The following is a 23,761-nucleotide window of genomic DNA, read 5'->3' on the forward strand; positions in this document are numbered from 1 at the left end:
AGAATAAAAAGGAGAATAGATGGGAAGTGAAATAAAGAACAAAGGCTCAAAAAAATAAATGGGACAAAGTATAAGAAGAGATAAGCGAAATCCCCTCTCCAAAACGCTCCTGTACGGATTGGTATGAGAAATTGCCTGTTCCAAAAAGCAATCCTGGTATACAAGGAGGAATATTAAACAAAAAATATACACCAAATATAAAGTATATCCATGGTTTCTATCACAATGCTGAACATCTAGCACATGCTCAACGAGTATAACTGAGATTTGATCACTCACCTTATCAAGTTCACTTGTCAGCTTTTTATTTTCTTCAGTTAGCAACACCTTTTCTCGTTCATACTGTTGTTTGAACTCATTTTCAAATTCTTCCCTTTCACTTTGACTAACACAATTCAAAACATAAAAGAAAAAAAAGAAATTGAATTAAAAGTAAAATCATGATGTCCCAGGTTTGGCTATTGTACCATATGCTTTATCCTGAAAAGTCACTGAGATCTTGACTACTCCAAATCCCAATCTTTTGCCTTAAAGTTAAAAATCACAACCATTTCCTTTTAAATAATAAATAGATTCCTCTGCTTAGTAACATCTTCTTTGTTTTTCAGTTGAAAATCTGAGGAAGACATCTGTGATTTGCAGACTTCCGGATCGTGTTCACTTCTTTGATTATATATATACACACGTACTAGGAAGTGTAGGAAAAACAGGCGGCTAGGGAAAGAGGGCACATGAACAACAATTGGAGTCCTTATACTCTGCTCTTGACAGCATAGAAAATTCACAATTAAATTTCCAACCATTCTCTCAACACTCTCAACCCTTCCTTTGCTACTTCTTTCCTTCCTACCTAAGTACCTACCTACATACCCATTTATACATACATACACAACAAATTTAATATTATAAAGTTTATTTAAAATGATAGTTCTGGGGGCAGAAATGATTTCCATTAGAGGTAAACACAGTTCTAACAGACTTTTAGAAAACCCCCTAAGGGAGAAAGGGAATCAGTTTTTACTGATTGATAGAGAAATGGAGATAAAGAGGCTTACATAGCAGTTTGATGGATGATGTTAGTTAGCAGCAAATGAAATTCAATGTAATTTTACACAATTCAACAAAGAACATAATTTTGATTTTAAAAATGTAATCTTAAATATCCCTTGCACCACTAAATTGTTGAATATAAATTAAATAATAATTTAAATGATAAATTACAGGAAAATAAACCGTCCTGTGTCCAAGCGCAATATGCCACTTTCCTTAATTTATGTGGACACAATGTGCACTTAGTTATGTTTAAGAATCTTTCTTGATTCAGCAACTCCAAACAGCAAATGACAAAAACATGAAAAATTACAAAAAAGTCTCTTCAGAAAAATATTCAAATAAATTGAGTACAATTACTATGTAAAAAAAAATTTGTTTTTCCTATTAGCATGAAACAAAACTTAAGTCTCTTCCATATTAAAACAAAATAAACAAACTCTCCCCTAAGCCCTATATCGCATTTCATTTTCCACTTTCCTCATCTTCGCGTTCTCTGGTAACCATCCAGAAACCTTCAAAGGGTTGGCTGTATCCACTTTCTCGTCGCCTAACTGTTCCTCATCCACCAAAATTCGGATTCTGTCACCACCACCTCAAAGAACTGCTCTCAAAACCCACCCATCTAATTGCCATTACATCCAACCTACTGGCTACCTTTGCCGGTACTGTCCATTCCCCTCCTCCTGAAATGTTCTCTTCTCTTGGCTTCAGTGATACCACAAGCTCCTGGCTTTCAGCTGCCTTTACGAACTTCCCTTGTATCCTTCCCATAGGTGCCAGTGCTCCTCAGTATTCTGTCTCGGGTGCTGGAATCCTCCCCTCCCCCACTTTCCCTGAGCTATCCTATCTCATCTACTACACTACTGATTTCAATGACTATTATGCTCACAAACTCTGAATTTACATCTGAAGCTTTTCTGGGCTTCAAACTGCTGACTTGCTATCTCCACAAAGATGTCTCCCAGGCACCTGAAGTTCAACATGCCCAATTCAAGAGAGCTCAGCACATCACATGTTCCCACCACCCTCTCGGCCTTCCTCTGTGCCCATACACTCTACTCGCTCTTCCACGTTCCGAAGTTCACGCCAGGGTTCACTACTGGCGTCGTATATTCTTATGGTCTGAACAAATGTACAATGACATTTCCACTATTATGGCATCATGCAAAGTAGTTTCACTGCCCTAAAATTCCTCTGTACTCTGCCTATTCATCCCACCCTCCCCACACCCCTCTCATACGTCTGTAGATGCCCCCCGCACTGTCTTCAGTCCTCACTGAGAAAGCACGTTCTCAGTATCGTTTTCCCTGGGCATCCTACATATGTAATTATATCCTTCCCCGAAATGCTTCACAGCCCTGTCCTCTGCCTTACTTTTTGTTCTTGACATGTATCATTATCTATTATGTTTGGTATGTTACTTATTGTTTACAATCTTCCACCATAACTAAAGGAAAGCCCCATAAGAATAATTTTTTTTTTCTCTGTTCACTGCCATGTTCCCAGTGCCTCTGCACATAGTACGTACTAAAACTTTTGTTGAATCAATGTACCAAACTGAATAAACTTAGGTTTCTAATATAAGTTGCGAATATTACCATAGATTTAGTTGCCTAAAATCTAGAAATCCGAGTATCACTGATAATTTCTCCTGTTCCTCATTTCTCACATCTGGTCATTATGTCCCCCAAGTCCTGTCTACTTCTGTTTCATTATTATTACCTAAGGTCCAGCCACGTCCTCTTTCATAGCAAATTCCTATCTGCTGTCTGCTCCTTCCAATCCATTCTCCATCCAGTTGCACAAGTGATATTTTAAGAATATAAATATAATCATGTCATTTTCCTGCAATGGCCTGTGAATAGTCAGAATTGCTTACTCTCCTCCATAAGCGTGCCTCTATTTTCCCTTTCAGCCTCATTCCTCACCTCTCTCGCCTTTCTGTTTGTTTTCACCACAATGAACAGCTTTCATTTTCTGAACATGCTATGCTCCCCTTATCCTCTAGATCCTGACACATTCCGCTGCCTCTGCCTGGATACTCTTCCAGTTATATATTTCTCTGGTCTTAACTTAGAAATCATTTTGTCCAAAAAACCCCGATGTACTGAAGTCACCTTTCATGCCTCTTCTATGGGTGCTCCTCTATACATCCCATATGCTTTCCTATAGTGCTGTATTCTAATTTTCTATTTACCAATCTTGACTGAGTCTTCTTGAGGATGGGAACATGTTTATTGCCTGTGTAGCTCTAGTCCCTGGCACATACCAGGCATTCAACAAATATCAGGGGAGTAAATAACTTGATTCTTACCTTTCTCTCCTGTTTTTCTCCAGTTTGTCTTTCAAAATCATAATTTCTTTGTTCAGAGCAAGTTGCTGGCCTTCTGAGTCATGTAGTTCTTTCTTCAAATTTTTAATTTCATTTGCATGTATGCCTTCTCTTTTGGATAATTCCTCTTCATAAAAGATACTTTTTTTCTCCAAATCTGTCTTTAGTTTACTTATCTCTTGCTGATGTTCTATGCTATATACTCCTGGTGAGTAACTGATTTGTTTTTGCTATAAAATAATAAAAGATTAGTTCATCGATAAGAATAAAAAATATTAAATAACTTCTTTCTATACTATAAAGGACTATTCATATAGCTAAATATAATTTCTGCATACTATCACATAAAAATAATTCTTTATTAAAGGCTATTAATCTTTTGTCTGCCACATGTTGCAATTTTTTCTCAGTGTACATTCCTTTATTATTGTGTATTTTACAATCCTCTTCACAAGATTATGTATTTGTATTTTCTGCTGATACTTACATAATTATTTGTTTTACACTTAAAATTTTAGGTTTATATACAATTACTGTTGGTGTATGGGATGAGGGGGGAAAATCTACCTGCATCTTTTTTCTGATATGGAACCGATAAAAGGTAATAAATACATTTGTTTTTAAAAGATTAAATTGGAGTAGGGGATGGTAGAGCTATAATATACAAAAATAAAAAAGATGGGGCTTCTGCAATATCCAGGAACAAGTGACAAAGGTCTAATCTAACATCTTCATATTCACTCTAGAAAAAAATGATAGGTCTCTTTGCATTTAGGTAGGGCATTAAGGAGAAGAAATTTGGTTGAAAGCCACCTTTTTAGAAATTAGATTGATATACTCTCAGTAATAAGAAGATGTGTTAGCCCATGCCCCTTATGATCTCATCTCACCTAACAGACATATCTACAAAGCTTCCTCTGAGCCTCAACTAAGTCATTTACAAGATAGAGGGTCAGATATCTAATCAAGCCTCCCATGTAAATTACCAGTAGAGCTTATCTAGGGATGCATCTCTGCATAAATATTTTAACTTTTTCCTGACAGATTATTTCTTCCCACTAAACAGTCTTCCCTTCCTTCCACCATGATTAGAAAGTTGATATCAGCTTCCTACTGGTAAAAATGAGAATTAAGAATACTAGGTTGGAAGGATAGCTAATTTTTACTCTACACCAAAGAAAGCACATAACTAATACTCCTTTGAAGCCTAAAGAGGAAAAAATTAATTGAGCTTCATAAATGTGAAATCAAATGATACCTTCAGTCCCTCCAATTCATTTTCCAGTTGCTTAGAATAGTGTTCACTCTGTTCACGCAGTTTCCTGTCTTTAGATGCTTCAGCAGCTACAGCTTCTGTATGAACTTCCAGCTTTAAAATAAAATGAAAACAGTAGATTCCTGGTTATAACTGTATTTCCAAGAAAATGTTTTCCCCATGGGAATTTACCTTGTAACAGGAAGATAACGCAAATATTGAAATTCATATTAAATCACATTACCAAACTAAAAAAATAACCTTTTTGAAAAGTTAAAGAACGAAATATTTTTTATTTCACTAGTCTGAAAAGGCAGCTTTAAGCACTACCACATGGACACTACAAACTTTGCCTGACTACTAACCTCTTTTTTGGCTCTTTCTGTTCTGCGCAGTTCTTGCCTTAAGCTTTCAACTTTTTGCATCACCAGGTCCACCTCTTCTTCCTTATCTCGGACATGGCGAGCAAGTTTCTGTTTTTGGGTGTGCAATTCTGTTAGCCGCTCATTGATCTCCATGAATTCCTGCATGGCCAGTTTCCTCTGACAGTGTGCGTCTTTCAGCTCTTTGGATTGGTTTTTTAATCGCTCACTAGCCTGGACTAGTTCCTACAGTTTTGTAAAAAGAATATAAGTTACCAATTCTGCAACCTAGGGACCAAATCTGGCCATCAAAGTTGCTATAATGAAGTCAAGAAGAGCCAAAATTATTCACCTTAGGATAAAATTAAAATAAATGAACTACTTTTGAACAGATATTAAGAGCATGGTACTCTGTTCAAATTCTCAATTCCTTATGCTAACATGCTAACTGCAAAGGAACTGCAGGCTTAACCTTCTAGTACCTTGGTTTCTACAAATAAAAAGTGTAGGAATACAAGATGTAATGGTCAAAATAAAAACTTTGTGATATTTAATGGATATCTGTGCATATAAAAAAAGACTTAAAAAGCTCAATTAACAAGCCTCACATATAGAAGCTGGCACCCAATCCTGGTAACACACATTCTTCTCAAGCATATATTGCACATTTAAAAATGGAACAGCCTAAGCCATAAAGCAAGTCTTAGTAGATTTCAAAGAACAGATATCATACAGATCAAGTTTTTAAAATAATATTATCATTAAAATAGAAATCACAAAGTAAAAGGCTAGCCCTGGCTGGGTGGCCCAGTTAGTTGGAGCACTGTCCCATACACCAAAAGGATGCAGATTTGATTGCAGGTCAGGGTGCACCAGAGGCAACCAACTGATGCTTCTCTCTCGCTCTCACTCTCTTCTCCGCTCTCTAAAATCAATAAGCATTTCCTTGGAAGAGGATAACAAATTAAAAGGCGAAGTTCCATAAAAATTCATTAGTGAACAAGAAAAATCATAAAAATACTAAATTATTTAGAATTGAAAATGCAAAACACTAAAAATATTTAGTACATACTGAAACTTGAAGCAGTAAAAGCTGTATTTAGCAAAAAATTTATAGTCCTGAAATACTTACACTGAAACTTAAAAAAAAGGCTTGAAATGCAATGAAATTCCACATAAAAAGAAAACACATTAACCCCTGCCCCAAAATATGAGAAGATAAAGGGTATAAATTAGTGAAAAAGAAATGTGAGAATGAGGGTCGACAAAACCAAAAGCTGGTTGTTTGAAATAAATAAATAAATAAAACAAGAAAACATCTGATGAAATCAAATAAGGGAATAAGAATGCACAAAAAAATAATATTAAGAGTTTGTAACTATAGATCTAGAAGAGTTAAAAAAAGGTAATAAAAGAAGTACTGAAAAACTGTACCAATACATTTGTTACCTTATGAAATGAACAAATGCCTACAAAATTACAATTTATCAACAGGTTTTAAGAAGAAATAAAATGCCTGAATAGTCCTATAACAATTAAAGTAACTAAACCAATAAACTTTCTCCCATCCCCCTAACAGGAGAGACTCTCCAAGTTCAGATGGTTTTACAGTTGATTCCTCCAGTGTTTCAAGGTACAAAATGTTCCTCTTACACAAACTCTTTTGGCAAATACAAAAAGAGGTAATGCTACTTAACTCATTCTATGAGATCAGTATAATCTTGATATCAAGAAAAGATCAGAAAGGTAAGGAAAAAAATTGCAAGATAATCTTACTGATGAAAACAAATTTTAAAAATCCTAAAAAAGGGAGGGGGCAGGTGCAGGGTGAAGGGGTCAATGGGGGAAATAAAGAGGACATGTGTAATACTTTCAACAATAAAGATAATTTTTTAAAAAATCCTAAAAAAAAAGACATTAGCAAATCAGTTCTAGTGATATATAAAGTGAGAAGCATGAACTCTGGAACTACACTTCTTGTGTTGAAATTCCAGCTCTACCACTTTCTAGCTCTATCATGATCTTGAACAAATGTACTTAACTTTCATGTCTTTTTTATTAGCTTCATCAGCAAAAGGTTATTTGTTTAAAAGCAAGACTTACAAATCTTCCCCAGCAGGATTTCACTCTGTATTATCAATGTATTATACACTACATCATAGGATACAATTTTTACTATACCATAAGGCACTCGTTTCTTTTTTGCATTGGCTAGTATTAATTCCAACATTTAAAAAAATATGCCAATTAAGTACAGTATTTTTCTCTAGTGCTTCAATATTATTTACCTATTGGACTATATTACGGTGTCCTAGTATTAATATATTTTGTTGATGTCTATAACACTGTTTAAGTGTTACACAAAGTTCTTATGAAAACTTTAGTTTGTTCATCTATGCTTTGAAAGACAAACTGACATTTTTAAAAAAATCATTAAAGCATTAAAGAAATTTTCTATTATAATCTTTTAAGAAGGTTGATATCAGCAAGTCACAATGAAAATGTGCCTATATTTTTAATTTTTCCACAGATGCTACACTGATTTTACTATTCTCTTATTTCTCCATATTTCTTTTTCAGTAACATTCACTTTTAAACAAGTCATTTTATTAGTAACTTTCCAAAACAAAAGGTTATGAACTTTTAAGCCTTAAGAATGTAAGTTTTTCATTACTAGCTATTAATCAAATGACATACACCAAAATAATTCTTAACTTTTTAAACCAACTTTTTACAGATAAAATACACTATGTACAATTCATTATGAACGCTTTCAAGATACAAATTAAACAAGAATTCAGAAAGCCTTTAATGAGCTATCCGTATTTCTTACCTTATTTAATTCTTCTCTTTCTTGTTGTAACGTTCTGATTTGTTTTTCATAAGCCTTGATTTGTCTAAAAGCATCATCTAGTTCTCGCCTCACTGAATTAGCTTCTTCAAGTTGTTGCTCCAAGTGACTCGATTCTAAAAGAGAAAATAGTGTTTCTTTTACTATTTGTATAAAAGCAAATTCTTGAAACCAAAGTTTAAAGCAATTAAATTTTTTTAAAAAGTATTTTGAATTTGGTATTAGGCTTACTGAGTCCACATACCCCTCTGGCTTATGACAACTACATGCTTATCACTGTAAAGATGGAGAAGAGTTAATGCCGGTGTGAAAATGTCCATAATGCCTTACATGTCTATTAAAATAAAAAGACTATACTTCTAGAAAACAGTACCTTTAGAACCAATCAAAAACTTACAAGGAACAAAAAAGAACAAAACCAGCCAAACAAACAAAACAGAAAAGTTTTCTTCCACTGGTGACTGGCATTTGTGTGGTGGTGGTAGTCATTGTAAGATGGTTTCGCTTCTAATATTGTGGTTTCAGATCACCCAGCCTGGTTTTACTAGTGATTACTGAAGAATAAACTCTGACTTCTAAAAGTATTTAAAAAAACCTCTGAGATCCATTCCTCTATTTTTCAGATAAAAAACCGAGACTCAAAGGAGTTGAATAACATGCCAACGGGCACATTGCTAAATGAGTATCCAAGCTAAGACCTGAGCCCAGGAATTCTTGCATCAGTCTCTCCAATTTAGAAAGTAATGTTATTATAATGTTTAACATTACCACTTAAAAAAGATTTATTATGAAGCAAAATAAATTATATTTAGTATATGTTTAAAAAATTGATATAAAATGTTCCTGGCAATATTTAAAGAACCGAAGCCATTGAAAACAGAAAAATCAAAACACATTCATTGTTAATTCTGTTCAGGATATTTTCTATTCTTTACAACCTCGTTACTCTGAGTGATATCCTCAGACAAGTAGCATTAGCATCCTCTGGTGGCTTGTTAGAAATGCAGAGTCTCAGGCCCCACTCCAAACCTACTGAATCAGAATTACTGAATCAGAATCTGTATTTTAACAAGATTCTTGGCGATTCGTTTGCAAATTAAAAGTATGAGAACAAATGCACAAATAATTGTGCGTTGTTGAGTTTGGTGCTTTCAATAAATGAAGTAGTATTTATACTATGTTAGTCCAACTGAAGAGTAAATATTTCATTTATACAGATAAGTCCTATAGTCAAAAAGTCACATAAATGTATCAGTGTATCACATGCTAACTGGTTCAAGATTTCTTAAATTCAATAATTTACTAATATTTAGTACCCTAAAGTTATAGATTAAAATCTTATTCATCTTAGGTATTTTGAAAGCCTAAATACTTTTATGGATAGCATAGTTTTTTTAGAATTTTTGAAAATATTTGCAAAGTTGCATTTGATAAATTGCAAAGGGGCTAAGACTGGAGTCAGAAGGAGAGTGGAACAACAAGGAAAGCATCTCTCTCTGATCCACAGAGCATAATGTCATAGCTTTTCCATTATGCTCTTATTTCTAAAGTAATTCAGAACTCATGTGAGATGAGATTTTACCTCTAATCATGAGTACAACATCTATTATTGTCCCTATCCACTCACTATACTTTTCCTTTACTTACATAATTTAGAGGAGAGAGGTGGGGAGAGAGAGGGAGGGGGAAAGAGAGGGAGAGGGAGAGGGAGAGGAGGAGAGGAAAAGAGAGAGAAAGAGAGGGAGAGAGGGAGAGAGAGATGGAGAGGGAGGGAAAGAAAGGGAGAGGGAAAAAGGGAAAGAAAGGGAGAGGGAAAGAGTTTAGGGTTGGAGAGAGACAGTTCATGGAGGCACAAACCACCAACCTCAAGGCAATAAAAGAGTGGGTGTTATAAAGCACATTATGGGTTACAAAAATGTTTTATTTTTTAAAAAAATCCTCATTTTCTCATAAAAATATTAAATGAGTGTATGAATTTTATTTTGGTCTGCAGATGGTAAAAAAAATATGCATTAAGTGACTATTATATGGTAGGAAACTTTGTCCCACCTTCTTGAAGTCAGAGTGTAATGAGGAAAGCAGATACTAAAATGAAATTGTAAATAATTATAAATTTACTAAATTTTTCTAAGAGTTTTAAAATATTGGAAAACGTTACTATAGGGAAAGAAAAGATATAAAAACCTCAATAGTGGGTAATTTGTTTAAACAAAGATTTTGCTTAAGAAGCATCGAGAAGAACATTAGATCCTATGTCCAGCAAAAATATTCCCTAGGAATGAAGGGGAAATTTTAGACATTCTCAGATGAAACAAAACTAAGAATCTGTTGGTAGCAGGCCCATCTTTTAAAAAATGGCTAAAAGTAGTTCTCTAAACAGAAAGCAAGCAAGAAACTCAGCAATTTCAGGAAGGAAGGAAGAGCATGCTATATAAAAATATGGGTATATGCAATTGGATTTTTTTCTCCAGTTTTCTAAATTATATTTCATGACTGAAGGAAACATTATAGGCTTGCCTGATGTTCTTCTAAAATATATGGAGAGGAAATACTTAAAACAATTATATAATGAACAGGGAGAATAAATAGCTGTTATCAATATAAAATAGACTGCTCTCTCTTTAAACTTACTCAGATTGCAGGATGACTCTAAACCCTGAAAAAGGTTCACATTTCACTTCCAGAAAAAACCCAAAGCCCTGTAAACACTCAGTAAGACTACTGATCAGACAAAAGGGCTCTCCACCCCTCTAGCTCCCCAGCCTCATCTGCTTCCATTCTCCCTGCTTGCTCCTCCTACTCCAGCCATGCTGTCCTGTTTCATTTGAACTAAGAGGCCCCTTCTGACTCTGGGCCCTTGCACTTGCTGGTCCTTCTACTTGCAACATGAGTTCCCAATTCAACTGATGGCTAAGCTCCGTAACCGTCTTCAAGTTTTTGTTCAAATCGCCTTTTCAATGAGGCTTATACCTGGACCACCTTACTTAAAATTATGAAACTCCGCATCACGCACTTGTGATCCTTTCCTCTTATCCTGCTCTATTTTGAAGTTCTTGTCCCTTCTAGCATCCCAAGAGCCTAAAACAACACCTGGTACACATAGTAGGTGCTCAATAAATATTTGTTGAATGAATGAACTAATGAATGCATATAATAGGTACATCAAGCGTTGTCAAAATTAATTATAATCTCAGCAATACACTGAAAATGAATTTCACATGCCATAATGCCTGCATACAGGTAATTCCCTTGTCAGTTCTTCCTCACTCCCAATACTCTTTCCCCTGCTCATAGGTATATTTTGCCAGATAAATTCCAATTAAATATCCCAAACTAATAGGTCTTCCAAAAAAGTCATCTTTGCTAACTTAAATCTGGGTTAGGTGCGCCTCCTATGTACTCTCCATGTACCTATGTTCATTTTTTTGTAGCCTTTATGTATGTATTGCAAAAACTATTTGTTTATCTTTTTCCCCGGCCAAAACGTCAGCTCCTTGAGAGCAGGAACCATTCTCATTTGCTCCTTCACTAGCATACAGCCCAGACCACATGACACATGACAAGTACTCAATAAATGTTGTGTGTGTGGAATAAAACATTTTTAAAGATCTACTAAACTCCATTTATAGTGAATCACAGAAATTTACCTCTTACTTGTTTCCTTAGTTTTTCAATTTCTTCTTTTAAATTTTTTATTTCTAAATCTTTGCTTGCTGTTAGTGGACCATCAACAGTTGAATACTGCAGAGCTTGGACAGTCTGTGTGGACTCTTTAAAAAGAAGAATAAAAGGAAAAAAATAAGAAATCTATCCATACATTAAATTTTTAAAACTAATGGCAATATATATTTCTTTCTAGAGAAATCCTTATATAATTCCACTAGTCAACACATCTTATCCATTAAAAAAAAAGCATGTAAACACATTAAAATTAAATCACAAAACTCCACTGTATGTCTTTAAAATTACAATATACAGGGTGGGACAAAAGTAGGTTTACACTTGTTAATATGGAAAATAATACAGTAATTAATAAATAATACACAAATAAATTCTGTGTTTTGAGTACTCAAAACTCTAAACCTACTTTTGCCCCACCCTGTATGAAGAAAAGTGTCATCATGTGACAAACGTTCTGTCAGGTGATGTATGAAAAACTGACCTGGCTATGAAGGAAGGTTTGGGGGTTGTTAATATACAATATGTAGAAGCGCTGGCCTTCCAATTTTTATGCATGAAAGAGGAGGCCCACTCACAGATGACTTTGGCTCATCAGTTTAAAGAGATTATTTATCTTGTGGTTCTAATGAGAAGATGCAAGGTATTAAAGAAACATTAACTATTGAGGCTATTCCCAGATAGTATCAAAAGGTATGGAAAAAACTTTAAAACCATTTATGTCAGAAAGGACGCTACCCTTGTTCTAAAATAATTATTCTACCTTATGGAGGGTTCCTAAATAGTCTCTACCTCACCATACTTTTTGTTAGTACAAATCATTACTAATTGTTCTATATTAGTCGTGCACCACTTAACAACACTATTTTCTGAGAAATGCATTCTTAGGCAATTTGGTTGTACAAACGTCATACAGTACACTTACACAAACCTAGACGGTATGTCCTACTAATGTTATGAACCTGAGGCAAGTCAATAGAAGATATTCAAATTAAACACAAAGAAAACTAAGAATGGGAGGAACAGGATCAGAAATGTGGGACACAGTCTAAGATACATACAACTAGAGTCCCAGAAGGAGAGGAGTGAAAGGGGGAAAAATCCACAGAGATTATAGTTCAGAATTTTCCAAAATTGATAAAAGATATCAATCAAGATTCCAGAAGCTCACTGCATCCACACAGGACTTTATATTAATACAAAGTAAACTACACGTAGGCAGGTAAAACTGCTTGAAACTCAAGTTAAGGAGAAAACCTTAAAAGCAGGGAGAGGGAAAAGAGTGTACATTCAAGAGGCCAAGATTAATAGTTGGATTTTCAAATACAATGGATGTAGGAAAACAGTGGAATAATATTTGTACAGCAATGAAAGAAAAAAAAAAAAAAGCCAAGCTAGATTTCCACCCCAGCCAAGTATCCTTCCCGGGGAGGGGATGGGAGTGGGGAGGAGGGAGTCAATGGGGGGGGGGGGGGGTATAAAAAGGGACATCTAATACTTTCAACAATAAAGATAATTTTTTTAAAAAATGAAGGCAAACGCATCTAAGACAAAATCTGAGAGATTTTTGTCACATATCAAAAGAAACACTAAAGGAAGTTCTTCAGATTAAAGAAAAATGATTCCAGATGGAAATATAAATAACTAGGGTGAAATAAAGAGCACTTAAAGGGTAACTATGTGGGTAAATAAAAAGATATTTTTAAAATTAATGAGTAATAAATATTGAAAGTAACAATAAATGTGTTGAAAGGTTTACAACACTGAGGTAAAATATATAACAATCACACAAAGGACTGTTGCAAGGTTTTTATACTGTTTGTGAAATGGTAAAGTAACAGTTATTTTTCAAAAAAGGGCATATAAAGACCTAACTGAAAAAAATGGGCAAGAACCTTAAATTAGGGACTTCACAAGACTAAATATTTAAATGGATAGTAAATATATGAAAAGACACTCAACCTCATTACTTACTAGGGAAGCACAAATTAAAATTATAGCATAATGCCACCATAGAGACACTAGAATAGCTAAAAGCACACTATTCCATGACCCAGAAATCCTACGCCTAGATAGATGTCCAAGAGAAATAAGTACATATGAGAGAGAAAGAGGGGGGGGAGAGGGAGAGGGGGAGAGAGAGAGGGGGAGAGGGAGAGAGGGAGGAGGGAGGGAGGGAGGATATGTTCAGAGAAACTAGGGTTGCAATAGTCAATATCTGGAAATAACCAAAATGATCAACAGCAATGGATTGGGTGCTATGTTCTGAATGTTTGTGTCACTCAATTTAACATGCTGAAATTGTAACCACCTAAAGACGGTATCAGAAGATATGGCCTTTGAGAGATGCTTAAGTTATGAGGGTGGAGTCTTCATGAATGAAATTAGGGCCTTATAAAAGAGAGTTGTTGAAGATCCCTAGCTCCTTCCACCAGGTGAGGACACAGCAAGAAGACACTGGTTATGAACTCTCACTTGACCATAATGGATGCTGATCTTGTACTTCCGGTCTCCAGAACTATGAGAAATAAATTTCTGTTGTTTTTAAGCCACTCAATCTGTTGTATTTAGTTATATGAGCCAAAACTTTGGATAAACAAAATTTTTGGAATAATGTACAATGTAATACTAAACAGCAATATAAAAAAAGAGCAAACTATTAATATATACATAACAGATGAATCTAAAAAACAACATGTTGAGTGAAAGAAGCTAGATACAAATGAGATCATACTATATGATACTATTTATATGAAATTCAAGAACAGGTAAAAATAATGAAAATAAAATAGATTTATTTCAGAGCTGTGGGAAGCAAACAGGCAAGGGGCATGATGGAACTTCATGCTGTGCTACAAATGTTCTACACATTGACTGGGGTAGAGGTTATATGAATGTACACATATGTAAACATTTACGGGGCTTTCACTTAAAAACAGAGCACTTGCACACTTTACTGCATGTCTAGCACCATTTAAAAATGAAAACAGAGTGACATTAGAATCACAGTGACATAGGTCATTCTTTTTTTCTATCTCCTCCAATTTACAACTAATTGGACATCCATAACTAAACAAAGTGCCTCTGCACAGCACTCTAGTATATCCAAGAGATCCATCCAAATGCGTATCCAAAAGTGGGTGGATTTGACCTAGGAGGCGGCTACAGAGCCATGGGAGTTATAGCAGCAGGGGTGGCAGCAGAGACCTTTCTAGCAGAGGAGGTAGAAAGTGAAAGGGGTGAGTAAAAGTCGGCCTGACCAAAAGGGCTGCAGCTGGAGGGAACCCTATGCTCTTCAGAACACCTGGCTTACTGAGGAGACCCCTCAGTGATTGGGGGGAGGGAAAGGAAAGGGAAGAAGGCAGACAAAGAGAACTAAATTTCCTGCTGTCTGCCCACAGACCTCTGGGGCTCCCCTCACCAGTCCATGAGCACACCCAAAGCCCCAGGTGCTAAGCACACCTCTCCCTCCCTTGCCACCAGCCTTTTTAAGCCTATTCAAAACTTTAGAAGTGAGTCAGAGCCCTTAAGAGAAACAAGACACTTGTACTATATCGCCACCTTCTGGAAAACAGAAGAAAGGCTTCTGGTTGCCAAGTTGTTGAAGTGTTAGAATCAAAGGAAACCATGTTTTACCTAAGTAAGAAAGATATTTGCCTCTTCAAATGTGATGACAGAGGCACATTTCATGAAACACTAGAAGACTGCAGTAATACAGTATCACAAAAAGAAAATGACAATTCTCCAGCAACCAAATTCAAATACATGGTATACTGAAATCTGATAAAGAATTCAAAATAGCCGTTATGAAGAAATTCAACAAACAAAGGAAACTCAGAAAGGCAATTCAGTGAACTCAGGAATAAAACTAATGAACAGAGTAAGTAATTTCCCCAAAAGGTTGAAATTATAAAAGAACCAAGCAAAAATTCTGGAGCTGAAGAACTCAGTAAAGGAGATAAAGAATGTATGAGAGCACTGGAAACAGAGCAGTCCATATGGGAGAGAGAATAGCAATCTGTATGACAGTTTTAGAAACTATTAAGGTGAAAGAAAAGAGAGAATTAATATTGTAAAAAGTGAAGGAAACTACAAGAGTTATCCAAAGTCCATTAGAGAAGCCAACATATGAATATTGGGTATGCCAGAAGGATTGGGGGAGGGGTGCAGAAAGTTTATTTAAAGGAATAATAGCTGAGAATTTCCCAAACCTGGTGAAAGAACTAGACATACAAGTCCACGAAGCTGATATAACACTTTACTATCTCAATACAAAAAGATCTGCTAATAAACTGATGAACAGAATAGATTCAATGACATGGAAGCATAGATCAGACTGACGAATGTCAGAGGGATGGAGGAGGGCAGGGAGGAGGAGGGGGACAGAGTAACCAAAGAATTTATATGCATACATGTACAACCCAAGGACACAAACAATGGTGGGGAGAGGGACTGGGGAGGGGGTGGAATGGGTCATTGGGGAGAAAAAGGAACATCTGTAATATTTTAAACAAAAATAATATTTAAAAATAAAAAAGACCTGCAACACCCATTAAATTAAAATGATCAAAAGTCAATTATCAAAGAACCAATTTTAAGGAAATCCAGAAAAAGAGAGAAGTAAACAACAAAGGAATCCCCATTAGACTATCAGCAGATTTCTCAGTGGAAACTACAGTCCAGGAGAGGGCAGAATCACAAACTCGAAGTACTGAGAAAGAAAAATTGCCAGCCAAGAATACTCGATCTAGCAAAGTTATCCTTCTGATATCGAGAAATAAAGGCTTTCCCAGATAAACAAAAGCTGAGGAGTTCACTACTAGACCTGCCTTATAAGAAATGTTGAAATTAACTCTTCCAGCTAAAATGAAAAGATTAAGGTGACAGAATTAGAAAACTGTAACTCTAATTTAGATTGGTGTTAAACAATTATAGCATAAGTGTTAAGGGAAAAAAGCATTGAAAATAATTATAGCTACTACAATTTGATAACAAATTCACACCAAAAAATGAGATAATTTGTGACATCAAAAATATAAAAGGGAAGGAGTAAAAGGATAGAATCTTTACAGGTGAATGAAGATAAAGGACTAGGAACAGAAAAAAGGGGCTATTTTATCTATGAGATCTTTTATGTAAACCTCATGGTAACCACAAAGCAAAAATCTAGAGCATATAGACACAAAACAAAAGGCAAGGGGGAAATGAATATATAACCATGGAAAACTATAAACTTACAAAGGTAAACAGAAACAGAAGGAAAAAGAAAAAAATGGAAATTCAAAATAACAAGAAAGAAAAAGATAATAGTATTAAGTCCTTCCATATCAATAACCACCCCGAATGTAAATGAATTGAACTCACCAATCAACAGGCACAGAGTGGCTGGCTGGATTAGAAAATAAGACCCAACAGATGCTGCCTGCAGGGGATTCATTTCAACTTTAAGTACTCAAAGTGCAAGCACAGAAGATGAAGCATTCACAACAGCCAAGATGTAGAAACAACCTAAATTCGGCCAATGAGTACATGGATAAAGAGGTGGTACACACATGACGGAACGTTCTTCAGTCATGAGGAAGGACAAGATCCTGCCATTTGCAATAGCATGGACAGATCTTGGGACATTATGGTACATTGAGATAAGTCAGAATGAGAAAAGTACTGTATGATATCACTTACATGTGAAATTCAAAAAAGTCAAACTCATAAAAAATAGAGTAAAATAGCGGTTACTAGGGTGTGGGGATGTGGGTGATAAGATTGATGTTGTTTAATGATAGAAACGTAATGAGTAGTAAATAAGCCATAGAGAGAACTAACGCACAATATAATGAATATAGACAAAATTATAAGTATGTAACGTGATAGAGGTGCTACTTTATCACTACAACAGCAATCATATTACAATATATAAGTGTTTCAAGTAAACACTATATACCTTAAATTTATACAATGTTATAGGTCAAATATATTTAATTTAAAAAATCAAAACTGTCCTAGCCAGTTTGGCTCAGTAGACTGAAGGGTCCCGGGTTCGATTCCAAACAAGGGCACATACTTTGGTTGCAGGCTCAGCCCCAGTCGGGGCTGTGTAGGAGGCACCAGTCGATGTGTCTCTCTCACACATCGATGTTTCTCTATCTCTCTCCCTTCTACTCTCTCTGAGAAGTAGGAAAAAATATCCTCGATGAGGATTAAAAAATAAAATAATCAAAAAATCAAAACTAACTTGCATGAAAATGAGGAATTAATTCACATGCAGAGATCTTAGCAACATATTGGGGGAAAAACACAGAAAACAGTCAGTTTTACTGATGTCTACAGAGCCTTTTTCTCTTCTGGACCTCTAAAGCATAATAGCAAAATTTTATTATTGTAACACTTTCCCTCTTAATAGTTACAAGTTTCTTGACTATTTATGTACACACTCTTTCATTCACAAAATGAATTAAGTAAAATACATTGCATGACACATCCTTTATTTTGAAGAAAATACAGCAGGAAAGGGGTAGAGTGAGTGCTGGGAATGAAGGAAGATTAAATTTTAAATAGAGTGGTCAGGAAAGAACTCACTGAAAGGTAACATTCAAGTAGAGACCTGAAGCAGGTAAAGGAATGAGTCACGTGTATTCATGTGAATTCCAAAGGAAGAACTTTTAAGGCAGGACTACAGCTATGGCAAAGGCCCTGAGGGTGGGGTGTGCCTAGTTTGTGGAAACAGCAGCCAAGGAGCCCAGGATGGCTAGAATAGAAAGAACAAAGGAGACAGTAGTAGGGCATGAAGCAAGAAAGGTAATAATCTGGATCATACATTAAATGAGTTTGGCTGTTAATGTGAGATGGAAAGCCATTAGGGCTGGGGATGAGCCAGTGAAATAAAATGATCTAAACTGTATTTTTAACAGGATTACTTGGCTCTTATGTTGAAGACAGATGTAGGAAAGGGGGGGAGGGGAGGTAAGGCAGGGAAATCAGTTAAGAAGCTATTGCAATAACACAGGTGAGCGGAAGATCATTTGAAACAGCTGGTAGCACCCCAGTGAGTGATAATCAGATTCTGGGCCCACTGTGGTGGCAGAGCTGACCTGATTTGCTGACAGATCAGATGTGAGGTGTGAGAGAATGAGAGGGTTTAAAGATAACTCTAAGGTTTAGTTTTGAATAACTAAAATCGTGGAGCATTCTAACATTTAGTTGTCAAAGAGTTAAGGAGAAATCAGCAAATGAGACTAAGAATAACTGGTTTGTGAGGAAAAAGAAAACCCGAAGATTAAAGTGCTCCAGAAGCCAAAAGCAGAAAGAGCTATTAGGAGGGGGAAGTGGTCAAGTGGATCAAAGGCTGATGGGTTAAAAGATAAGCACTGGGAAATGATCACTGGATTTTGCAACAGAGGGTAGGGAAATGGGCTAAGGAAAAGGTGGGACTGCCGGGCAGATTAAGACTTAATGTGATATTAGTTTTCATGAACTTGAAGTGGGATTCATCAGCATGTTGTGTATTTTAAGTAAGCCACCTTCAGCTGCAGTTAGAGAAGCGATGTTGTATTTAAGCAGGGTTGGGGTTCTGCCAAAGGCATCAGACAAACAGAAAGAGGAGCACTATATGATTATCACTGACACAGCATGAGAACTGAGGGTAAAGAGGAACCGTGACAGAACTGTAGATGATGGTGGACTTAAAGGGATATTGCAGTTAAGGCACCAGAGAGAGTTAAATAGAAAATTACAAGCAAGAGATTATGTCAGGTTTTCTTAAAATAGAAATTAATAAAGAATTTTAGATACTGTAATCTCAAGAAAGATACTCTTACTGCCACGAGAAGGACTGGATGAGATACGGTGGAAGATAAGATCATCAAAGGTGAATGGCAGTTTGCTATGAGCTAGAACTTTTAAGGGCTGAGGAAATATAATAGGAAAAGTAATATAAAGTGTTTTACTAGGCTGAAAAGAGTTCCTTCTTCCTACTAGTCCCAGTTTCCTCTCCCCAGAGGTACTTATTCCTACATATTTTTATAGTGTGTGTGTATACACACACATATATATTTATACACATACACACATACACCTGTGGAAAACAAATACCATTTTGTTTACTGTTAGTTTTGTGACTTTACATAAATATTACACTGTATTCTGCATAGATTTCTACAGCTTGATTTTTTCCTACTTAAAAAAGTTTTTCAGATAAAACGACCACGTATAATAATCAGTTCCTAACACTGAGTTCAATTAAAAAAGGAAAAATATTATATTTAAAATATATATACCTTGAAGCTTTCTACTAAGTTCAAGCTTCTCCTGTTCAAGGCGTTTAATTCTTCTTTCATAAGCTTCAGTTGCTAAGTTGTTATCTAGAGTCCTCTGAACATTAACATCAAGATCCAGTGACGTGGGAGCTGCTGTAACTCTTAAACAGCTCCGATCAGAAAGAACACTGAAGAGAAGAGAAAAAAAGTGGTTTTACACGGAAACAAAGTTTTGAAGAACAATGATAACCCTTTGAAACTGTCCATTTAAAACATGGATTTGAACATCTAGTTACAGTTAGCCATCTAGAATGATTGTAAAACACTTTTGCAAGATTGGCATAAACGACATTTTTAGCAGCATTTTAAAAAATGAAAACTTAAATTGCCCAAATTAACCTGCATTTATTTTAATAACCAAAAATTATAAAATGAAATTTGCTGCAGGGTTACTGGTAGTTTAAAACAATGTAACCATCTAAGTGAATTAGTAGTCAAAAGCACCAACCATGATCCTCTTTACTGGAATTTGTAATTTGAAAGTGAAATGCTTGCTTTAATGCAATACTCTAAATAAAAATATTTGAAGTACTGGACACTCAGCAGTGAGCAAAAAAACTTACCCAAGGTGGAGTTTATATTCCAGTGACAGAGACAAAAATAAACAAGATAAATAAGTAAAATATTCAGTACATTAGATGTTAAATGCTAAGGAGAAAACAAAAGCAGGAAAGGGGAAATGAAGTACTAAGAAGCAGGAAATAAAAATTTAGATAAAGAGGTCAGGGAAAGTGATCACTCAGAAAGTAACTTGGAATGAAGTTCAGAGGGGGGAACTCTGGGAATATGGGGAGAAGCATTCCAGGCAGATGGAACAGAAGTGCAAAAGCCCTGAAACAAGAGTATGACTGGCATGTTCATGGGCCAGAAAGGACACCTGTGTGCTGGAGCAGAGTGAGCAACGGGAATAGTAGTAGGAGAATCAAACAAAGTGAACCAGGCATGTAGGGCCTTATAAGAACTTTGGTTTAAAGTTAAGATACAAAGTAACCAGAGGTGGGGGCAGTGGGGCTTGGTCCTGAACAGGGAATGACATGTTCTGACTTATCTGTTAGCAGATCACTCAGACAGGTTCAGAGAAAGTAAGAGTGAAAGTTATGAACATCTGAAGTAGATGGTTAAGAGAGACTTTAAGTAGATGATCAGGGAGGTCTCCACTGGGATACACATTAGGAGTCCTCAGTAAGTATCTGAGGGAGCACCCAAGAGTATAAATGGAAAAGATCCAAAGACTAAGCCACGAGACAAGGGAGGTTAGAGGGCAGCAGATGTGGGACTGAGAAGGAATGGCCAGAAAGGTAAGGAGAAATCAGGCAAGTGCCCTGGAAGCTAAGAGAAGAGCCTGTTTTGATGGAAGGAATCATGACAAGATGAAACTGGGCAAATAAGTGAGACTAACCCAAGGAATGATCATTAAATTTAGCAACATGGGGTCAGTAGTGACACGGATAAAAGCAGTCTGTATGAAATGATGGGAGTACAGAGTGGAGTGGTGTCAGAAAGAATAGAATGAGCAAAAAATGACAAAATACAGACAATTGTTGGAAGTAATTTTGCTATATTGCGGAACAGAGAAATGGTTGGTAGCAGGTAAAGAAAGTAGGATTAAGAGAGATTTTATACTTTGCTTTAAGATGGGAGAAAAAACTACATGTCTGTGGGTTGACGTAAATGATCTTCTTATGCAAACGACACAGAAAAAGAAAAACTTATAACAGCAAGCAATGTACTGGAGCAGGCAAGAGGGGATGGAAGGGGCTCACGGTTCATAAAAGGATTATATGGGTCCAGAGATATGTGGGTGGTAAATGTGGTAATGAGTTTTCTGCTGTTTGCTTCAACCTCACAGTGAAAAAGGAAGAGAGATTGTTAGGTGAGAATGAACATGACAGAGGTCTCAGAGGGAAGTATACAATATGAAATAGATGTCCAGGAGAGTGGAAGAGTGAATACACTGGGGTAATACGGCATATTTACCGGGCAGTAAAAGGGGCACCTGAGGTTGGTAATCATGGCCTTAAAGTGAGACCAGTAAGAACGGTAACAGATTTTTTTCTAGACACTGAACTGCACATGTACAGGCAGAAAATGGAATTGTAATGATGTCAACTTAGCAAAACCAGTGTAACAAAATGAGATAGTCAAGGGATTGAGAGGGCACTTACAAGGAGTGATTATAATTATCATAGAAATTTAAACTAGGGAGGGAGTGAAGAGAAGATACGAATGGAGTAAGAGTCAGTGACGAGATGGTTAAAATTAATGGGTTGAAAATTCTGATTCTGAACACATAGCAAGGGAACTCTTCTAATGCTTGCCCCATTATTTATTCAATAGCAAGGGAACTCTAATTCTTGCCCCACTGTTAATAGTTAGATTCTGAGCTATTTGTCCTATTCTTTCTCCTCCAAAATGAGTTATAATTTTTTAATTTTTCTATTCATTTTGAAATGTCTAACTTATTCCAGTAGTAGCTCCAACCTATTTTAAAATTTTTGATTTACAAAGTTCTCTTATACCTTATATATTTTTAAATCACAATTCATTTTAATTTGCTTTAAAATGTCCAAATTATGTTACCTCTTCAAACTTACCAGCTACTAGTATAGGTAAAACCAACGAAAGGCAGATGGTGGCCAGAAAATGCAGTATGTGTTGGTGGGGGCATTGTTTCCTACAAGAGGTAAAAACATCTGGTAAGAAATAAATAACTATGACCTGTAGGTTGGGTAATAAATATTAACTGTCAATAGGAAATGTGTGACCGTTCAATTTATAAACACTGATAAGTTTGGCACAGATGTTTAGTAATATTTAGACCATAACCACTGTTATTGTAAACTTCTAATAAAATGAAGATAAAAGATGAAAAGTCTGACTGATACTGAGTACAGTCATTTTTTATGTAGTCCGTATTTGCAAATTTGCCTGGTCACTAAAATTTATTTGTAACCCAAAATCAATATTCACAGCTCTTTAGCAGACATGTACAGAGCAAAGAAAAATCCAAGTTGCCCTACGTACACGTTTCCAGCTAGAATTGAACAAGGGGGCGCTCTGCCTTCTTGTTTCATTTCTCATGAAACAAGTGTTCTTTCAGAGTCTAAGTGCACCATGCTTTTCACATTTTCATGCTTTTTATGGGTGATTTTGCTGTTAAAGTGGCCTCCAAGTGCCATCTTTTGTTTCTAAGCAAGAAGGCTGTGATGTGTCTTACAAAAAAACTTGTCAGATAAGCTTCGTTCAGGCATGAGTTACAGTGCTGTTGGCAGTGAGGTCCAATGTTAATCAATCAACAATATTTAAACAGAAACACACAAAACAAAGTTAGGTATTGATGGGTTGATAAAAATGTCTTGACCATAGGCTCACAGGAACCTAACCCTACTTTGCCTTAAGGGGCAACCGTTCAACATTCACTAATACAGTGTTCACGGCAACTTTATTGAACATAACTACCATAAGTAATCAGAATTGACTGTACTATGTATTTAATTTGGAATGACTCACAATTTATGTTAGCAGTAAATATAATTCCTATAATAAAACACTGATGAGGAAAGTTTAATTAATTCTTTTTTGTGAGGTTCACAGAGGGAAATATAAGAGGTTTCTTTTTAAATTGAATTTATTGGAGTGACATTGGTTAATAAAATTATACAGGTTTCAGGTGTACAATCATATAATATATCACCTATATTATTGTATTCTGTGTTCACTATCCCAAGTCAAATCTCCTTCCATCAACCACTGATCCCCCCTTTACCCTCTCCTACCTCCCCCACCCCCCTTTCCACCTCTGGCTAATCACCATACCGTTGTCTGAGTTTGGGGTTTTTTTTTTTTGCTTATTCCCTTCACCTTTTTCAGCCAGCTCCCCCAACCTCCTCCCTCCCTCCTTTTTGACAACTGTTAGTC

General features: G+C 35.9%; 1 protein-coding gene across 9 annotated transcripts in view; it reads right to left on the reverse strand.

Annotated features, from left to right (window-relative positions):
• The window catches only part of CDC42BPA (CDC42 binding protein kinase alpha), a 145,877-nt gene that overhangs the window by 56,010 nt on the left and 66,106 nt on the right, over positions 1 to 23,761 (reverse strand). For 6 of the 9 annotated variants that reach the window (XM_081124175.1, XM_081124174.1, XM_081124173.1 and 3 more), the window contains 8 exons: positions 22,438 to 22,517; positions 19,805 to 19,971; positions 11,501 to 11,623; positions 7,836 to 7,969; positions 5,006 to 5,248; positions 4,644 to 4,754; positions 3,368 to 3,615; positions 280 to 385 (listed from right to left, as the gene is read on the reverse strand). In XM_081124175.1, the coding sequence (XP_080980301.1) occupies positions 280 to 385; positions 3,368 to 3,615; positions 4,644 to 4,754; positions 5,006 to 5,248; positions 7,836 to 7,969; positions 11,501 to 11,623; positions 19,805 to 19,971; positions 22,438 to 22,517 (1,212 nt within the window). The remainder of the gene's footprint in view (positions 1 to 279; positions 386 to 3,367; positions 3,616 to 4,643; positions 4,755 to 5,005; positions 5,249 to 7,835; positions 7,970 to 11,500; positions 11,624 to 19,804; positions 19,972 to 22,437; positions 22,518 to 23,761) is intronic. The other 3 variants (XM_081124177.1, XM_081124176.1, XM_081124181.1) reach the window with 1 other exon arrangement.

This window comes from Miniopterus schreibersii, assembly GCF_964146895.1.
Source record: "Miniopterus schreibersii genome assembly, chromosome: 21".
NCBI lineage: Eukaryota > Metazoa > Chordata > Mammalia > Chiroptera > Miniopteridae > Miniopterus > Miniopterus schreibersii.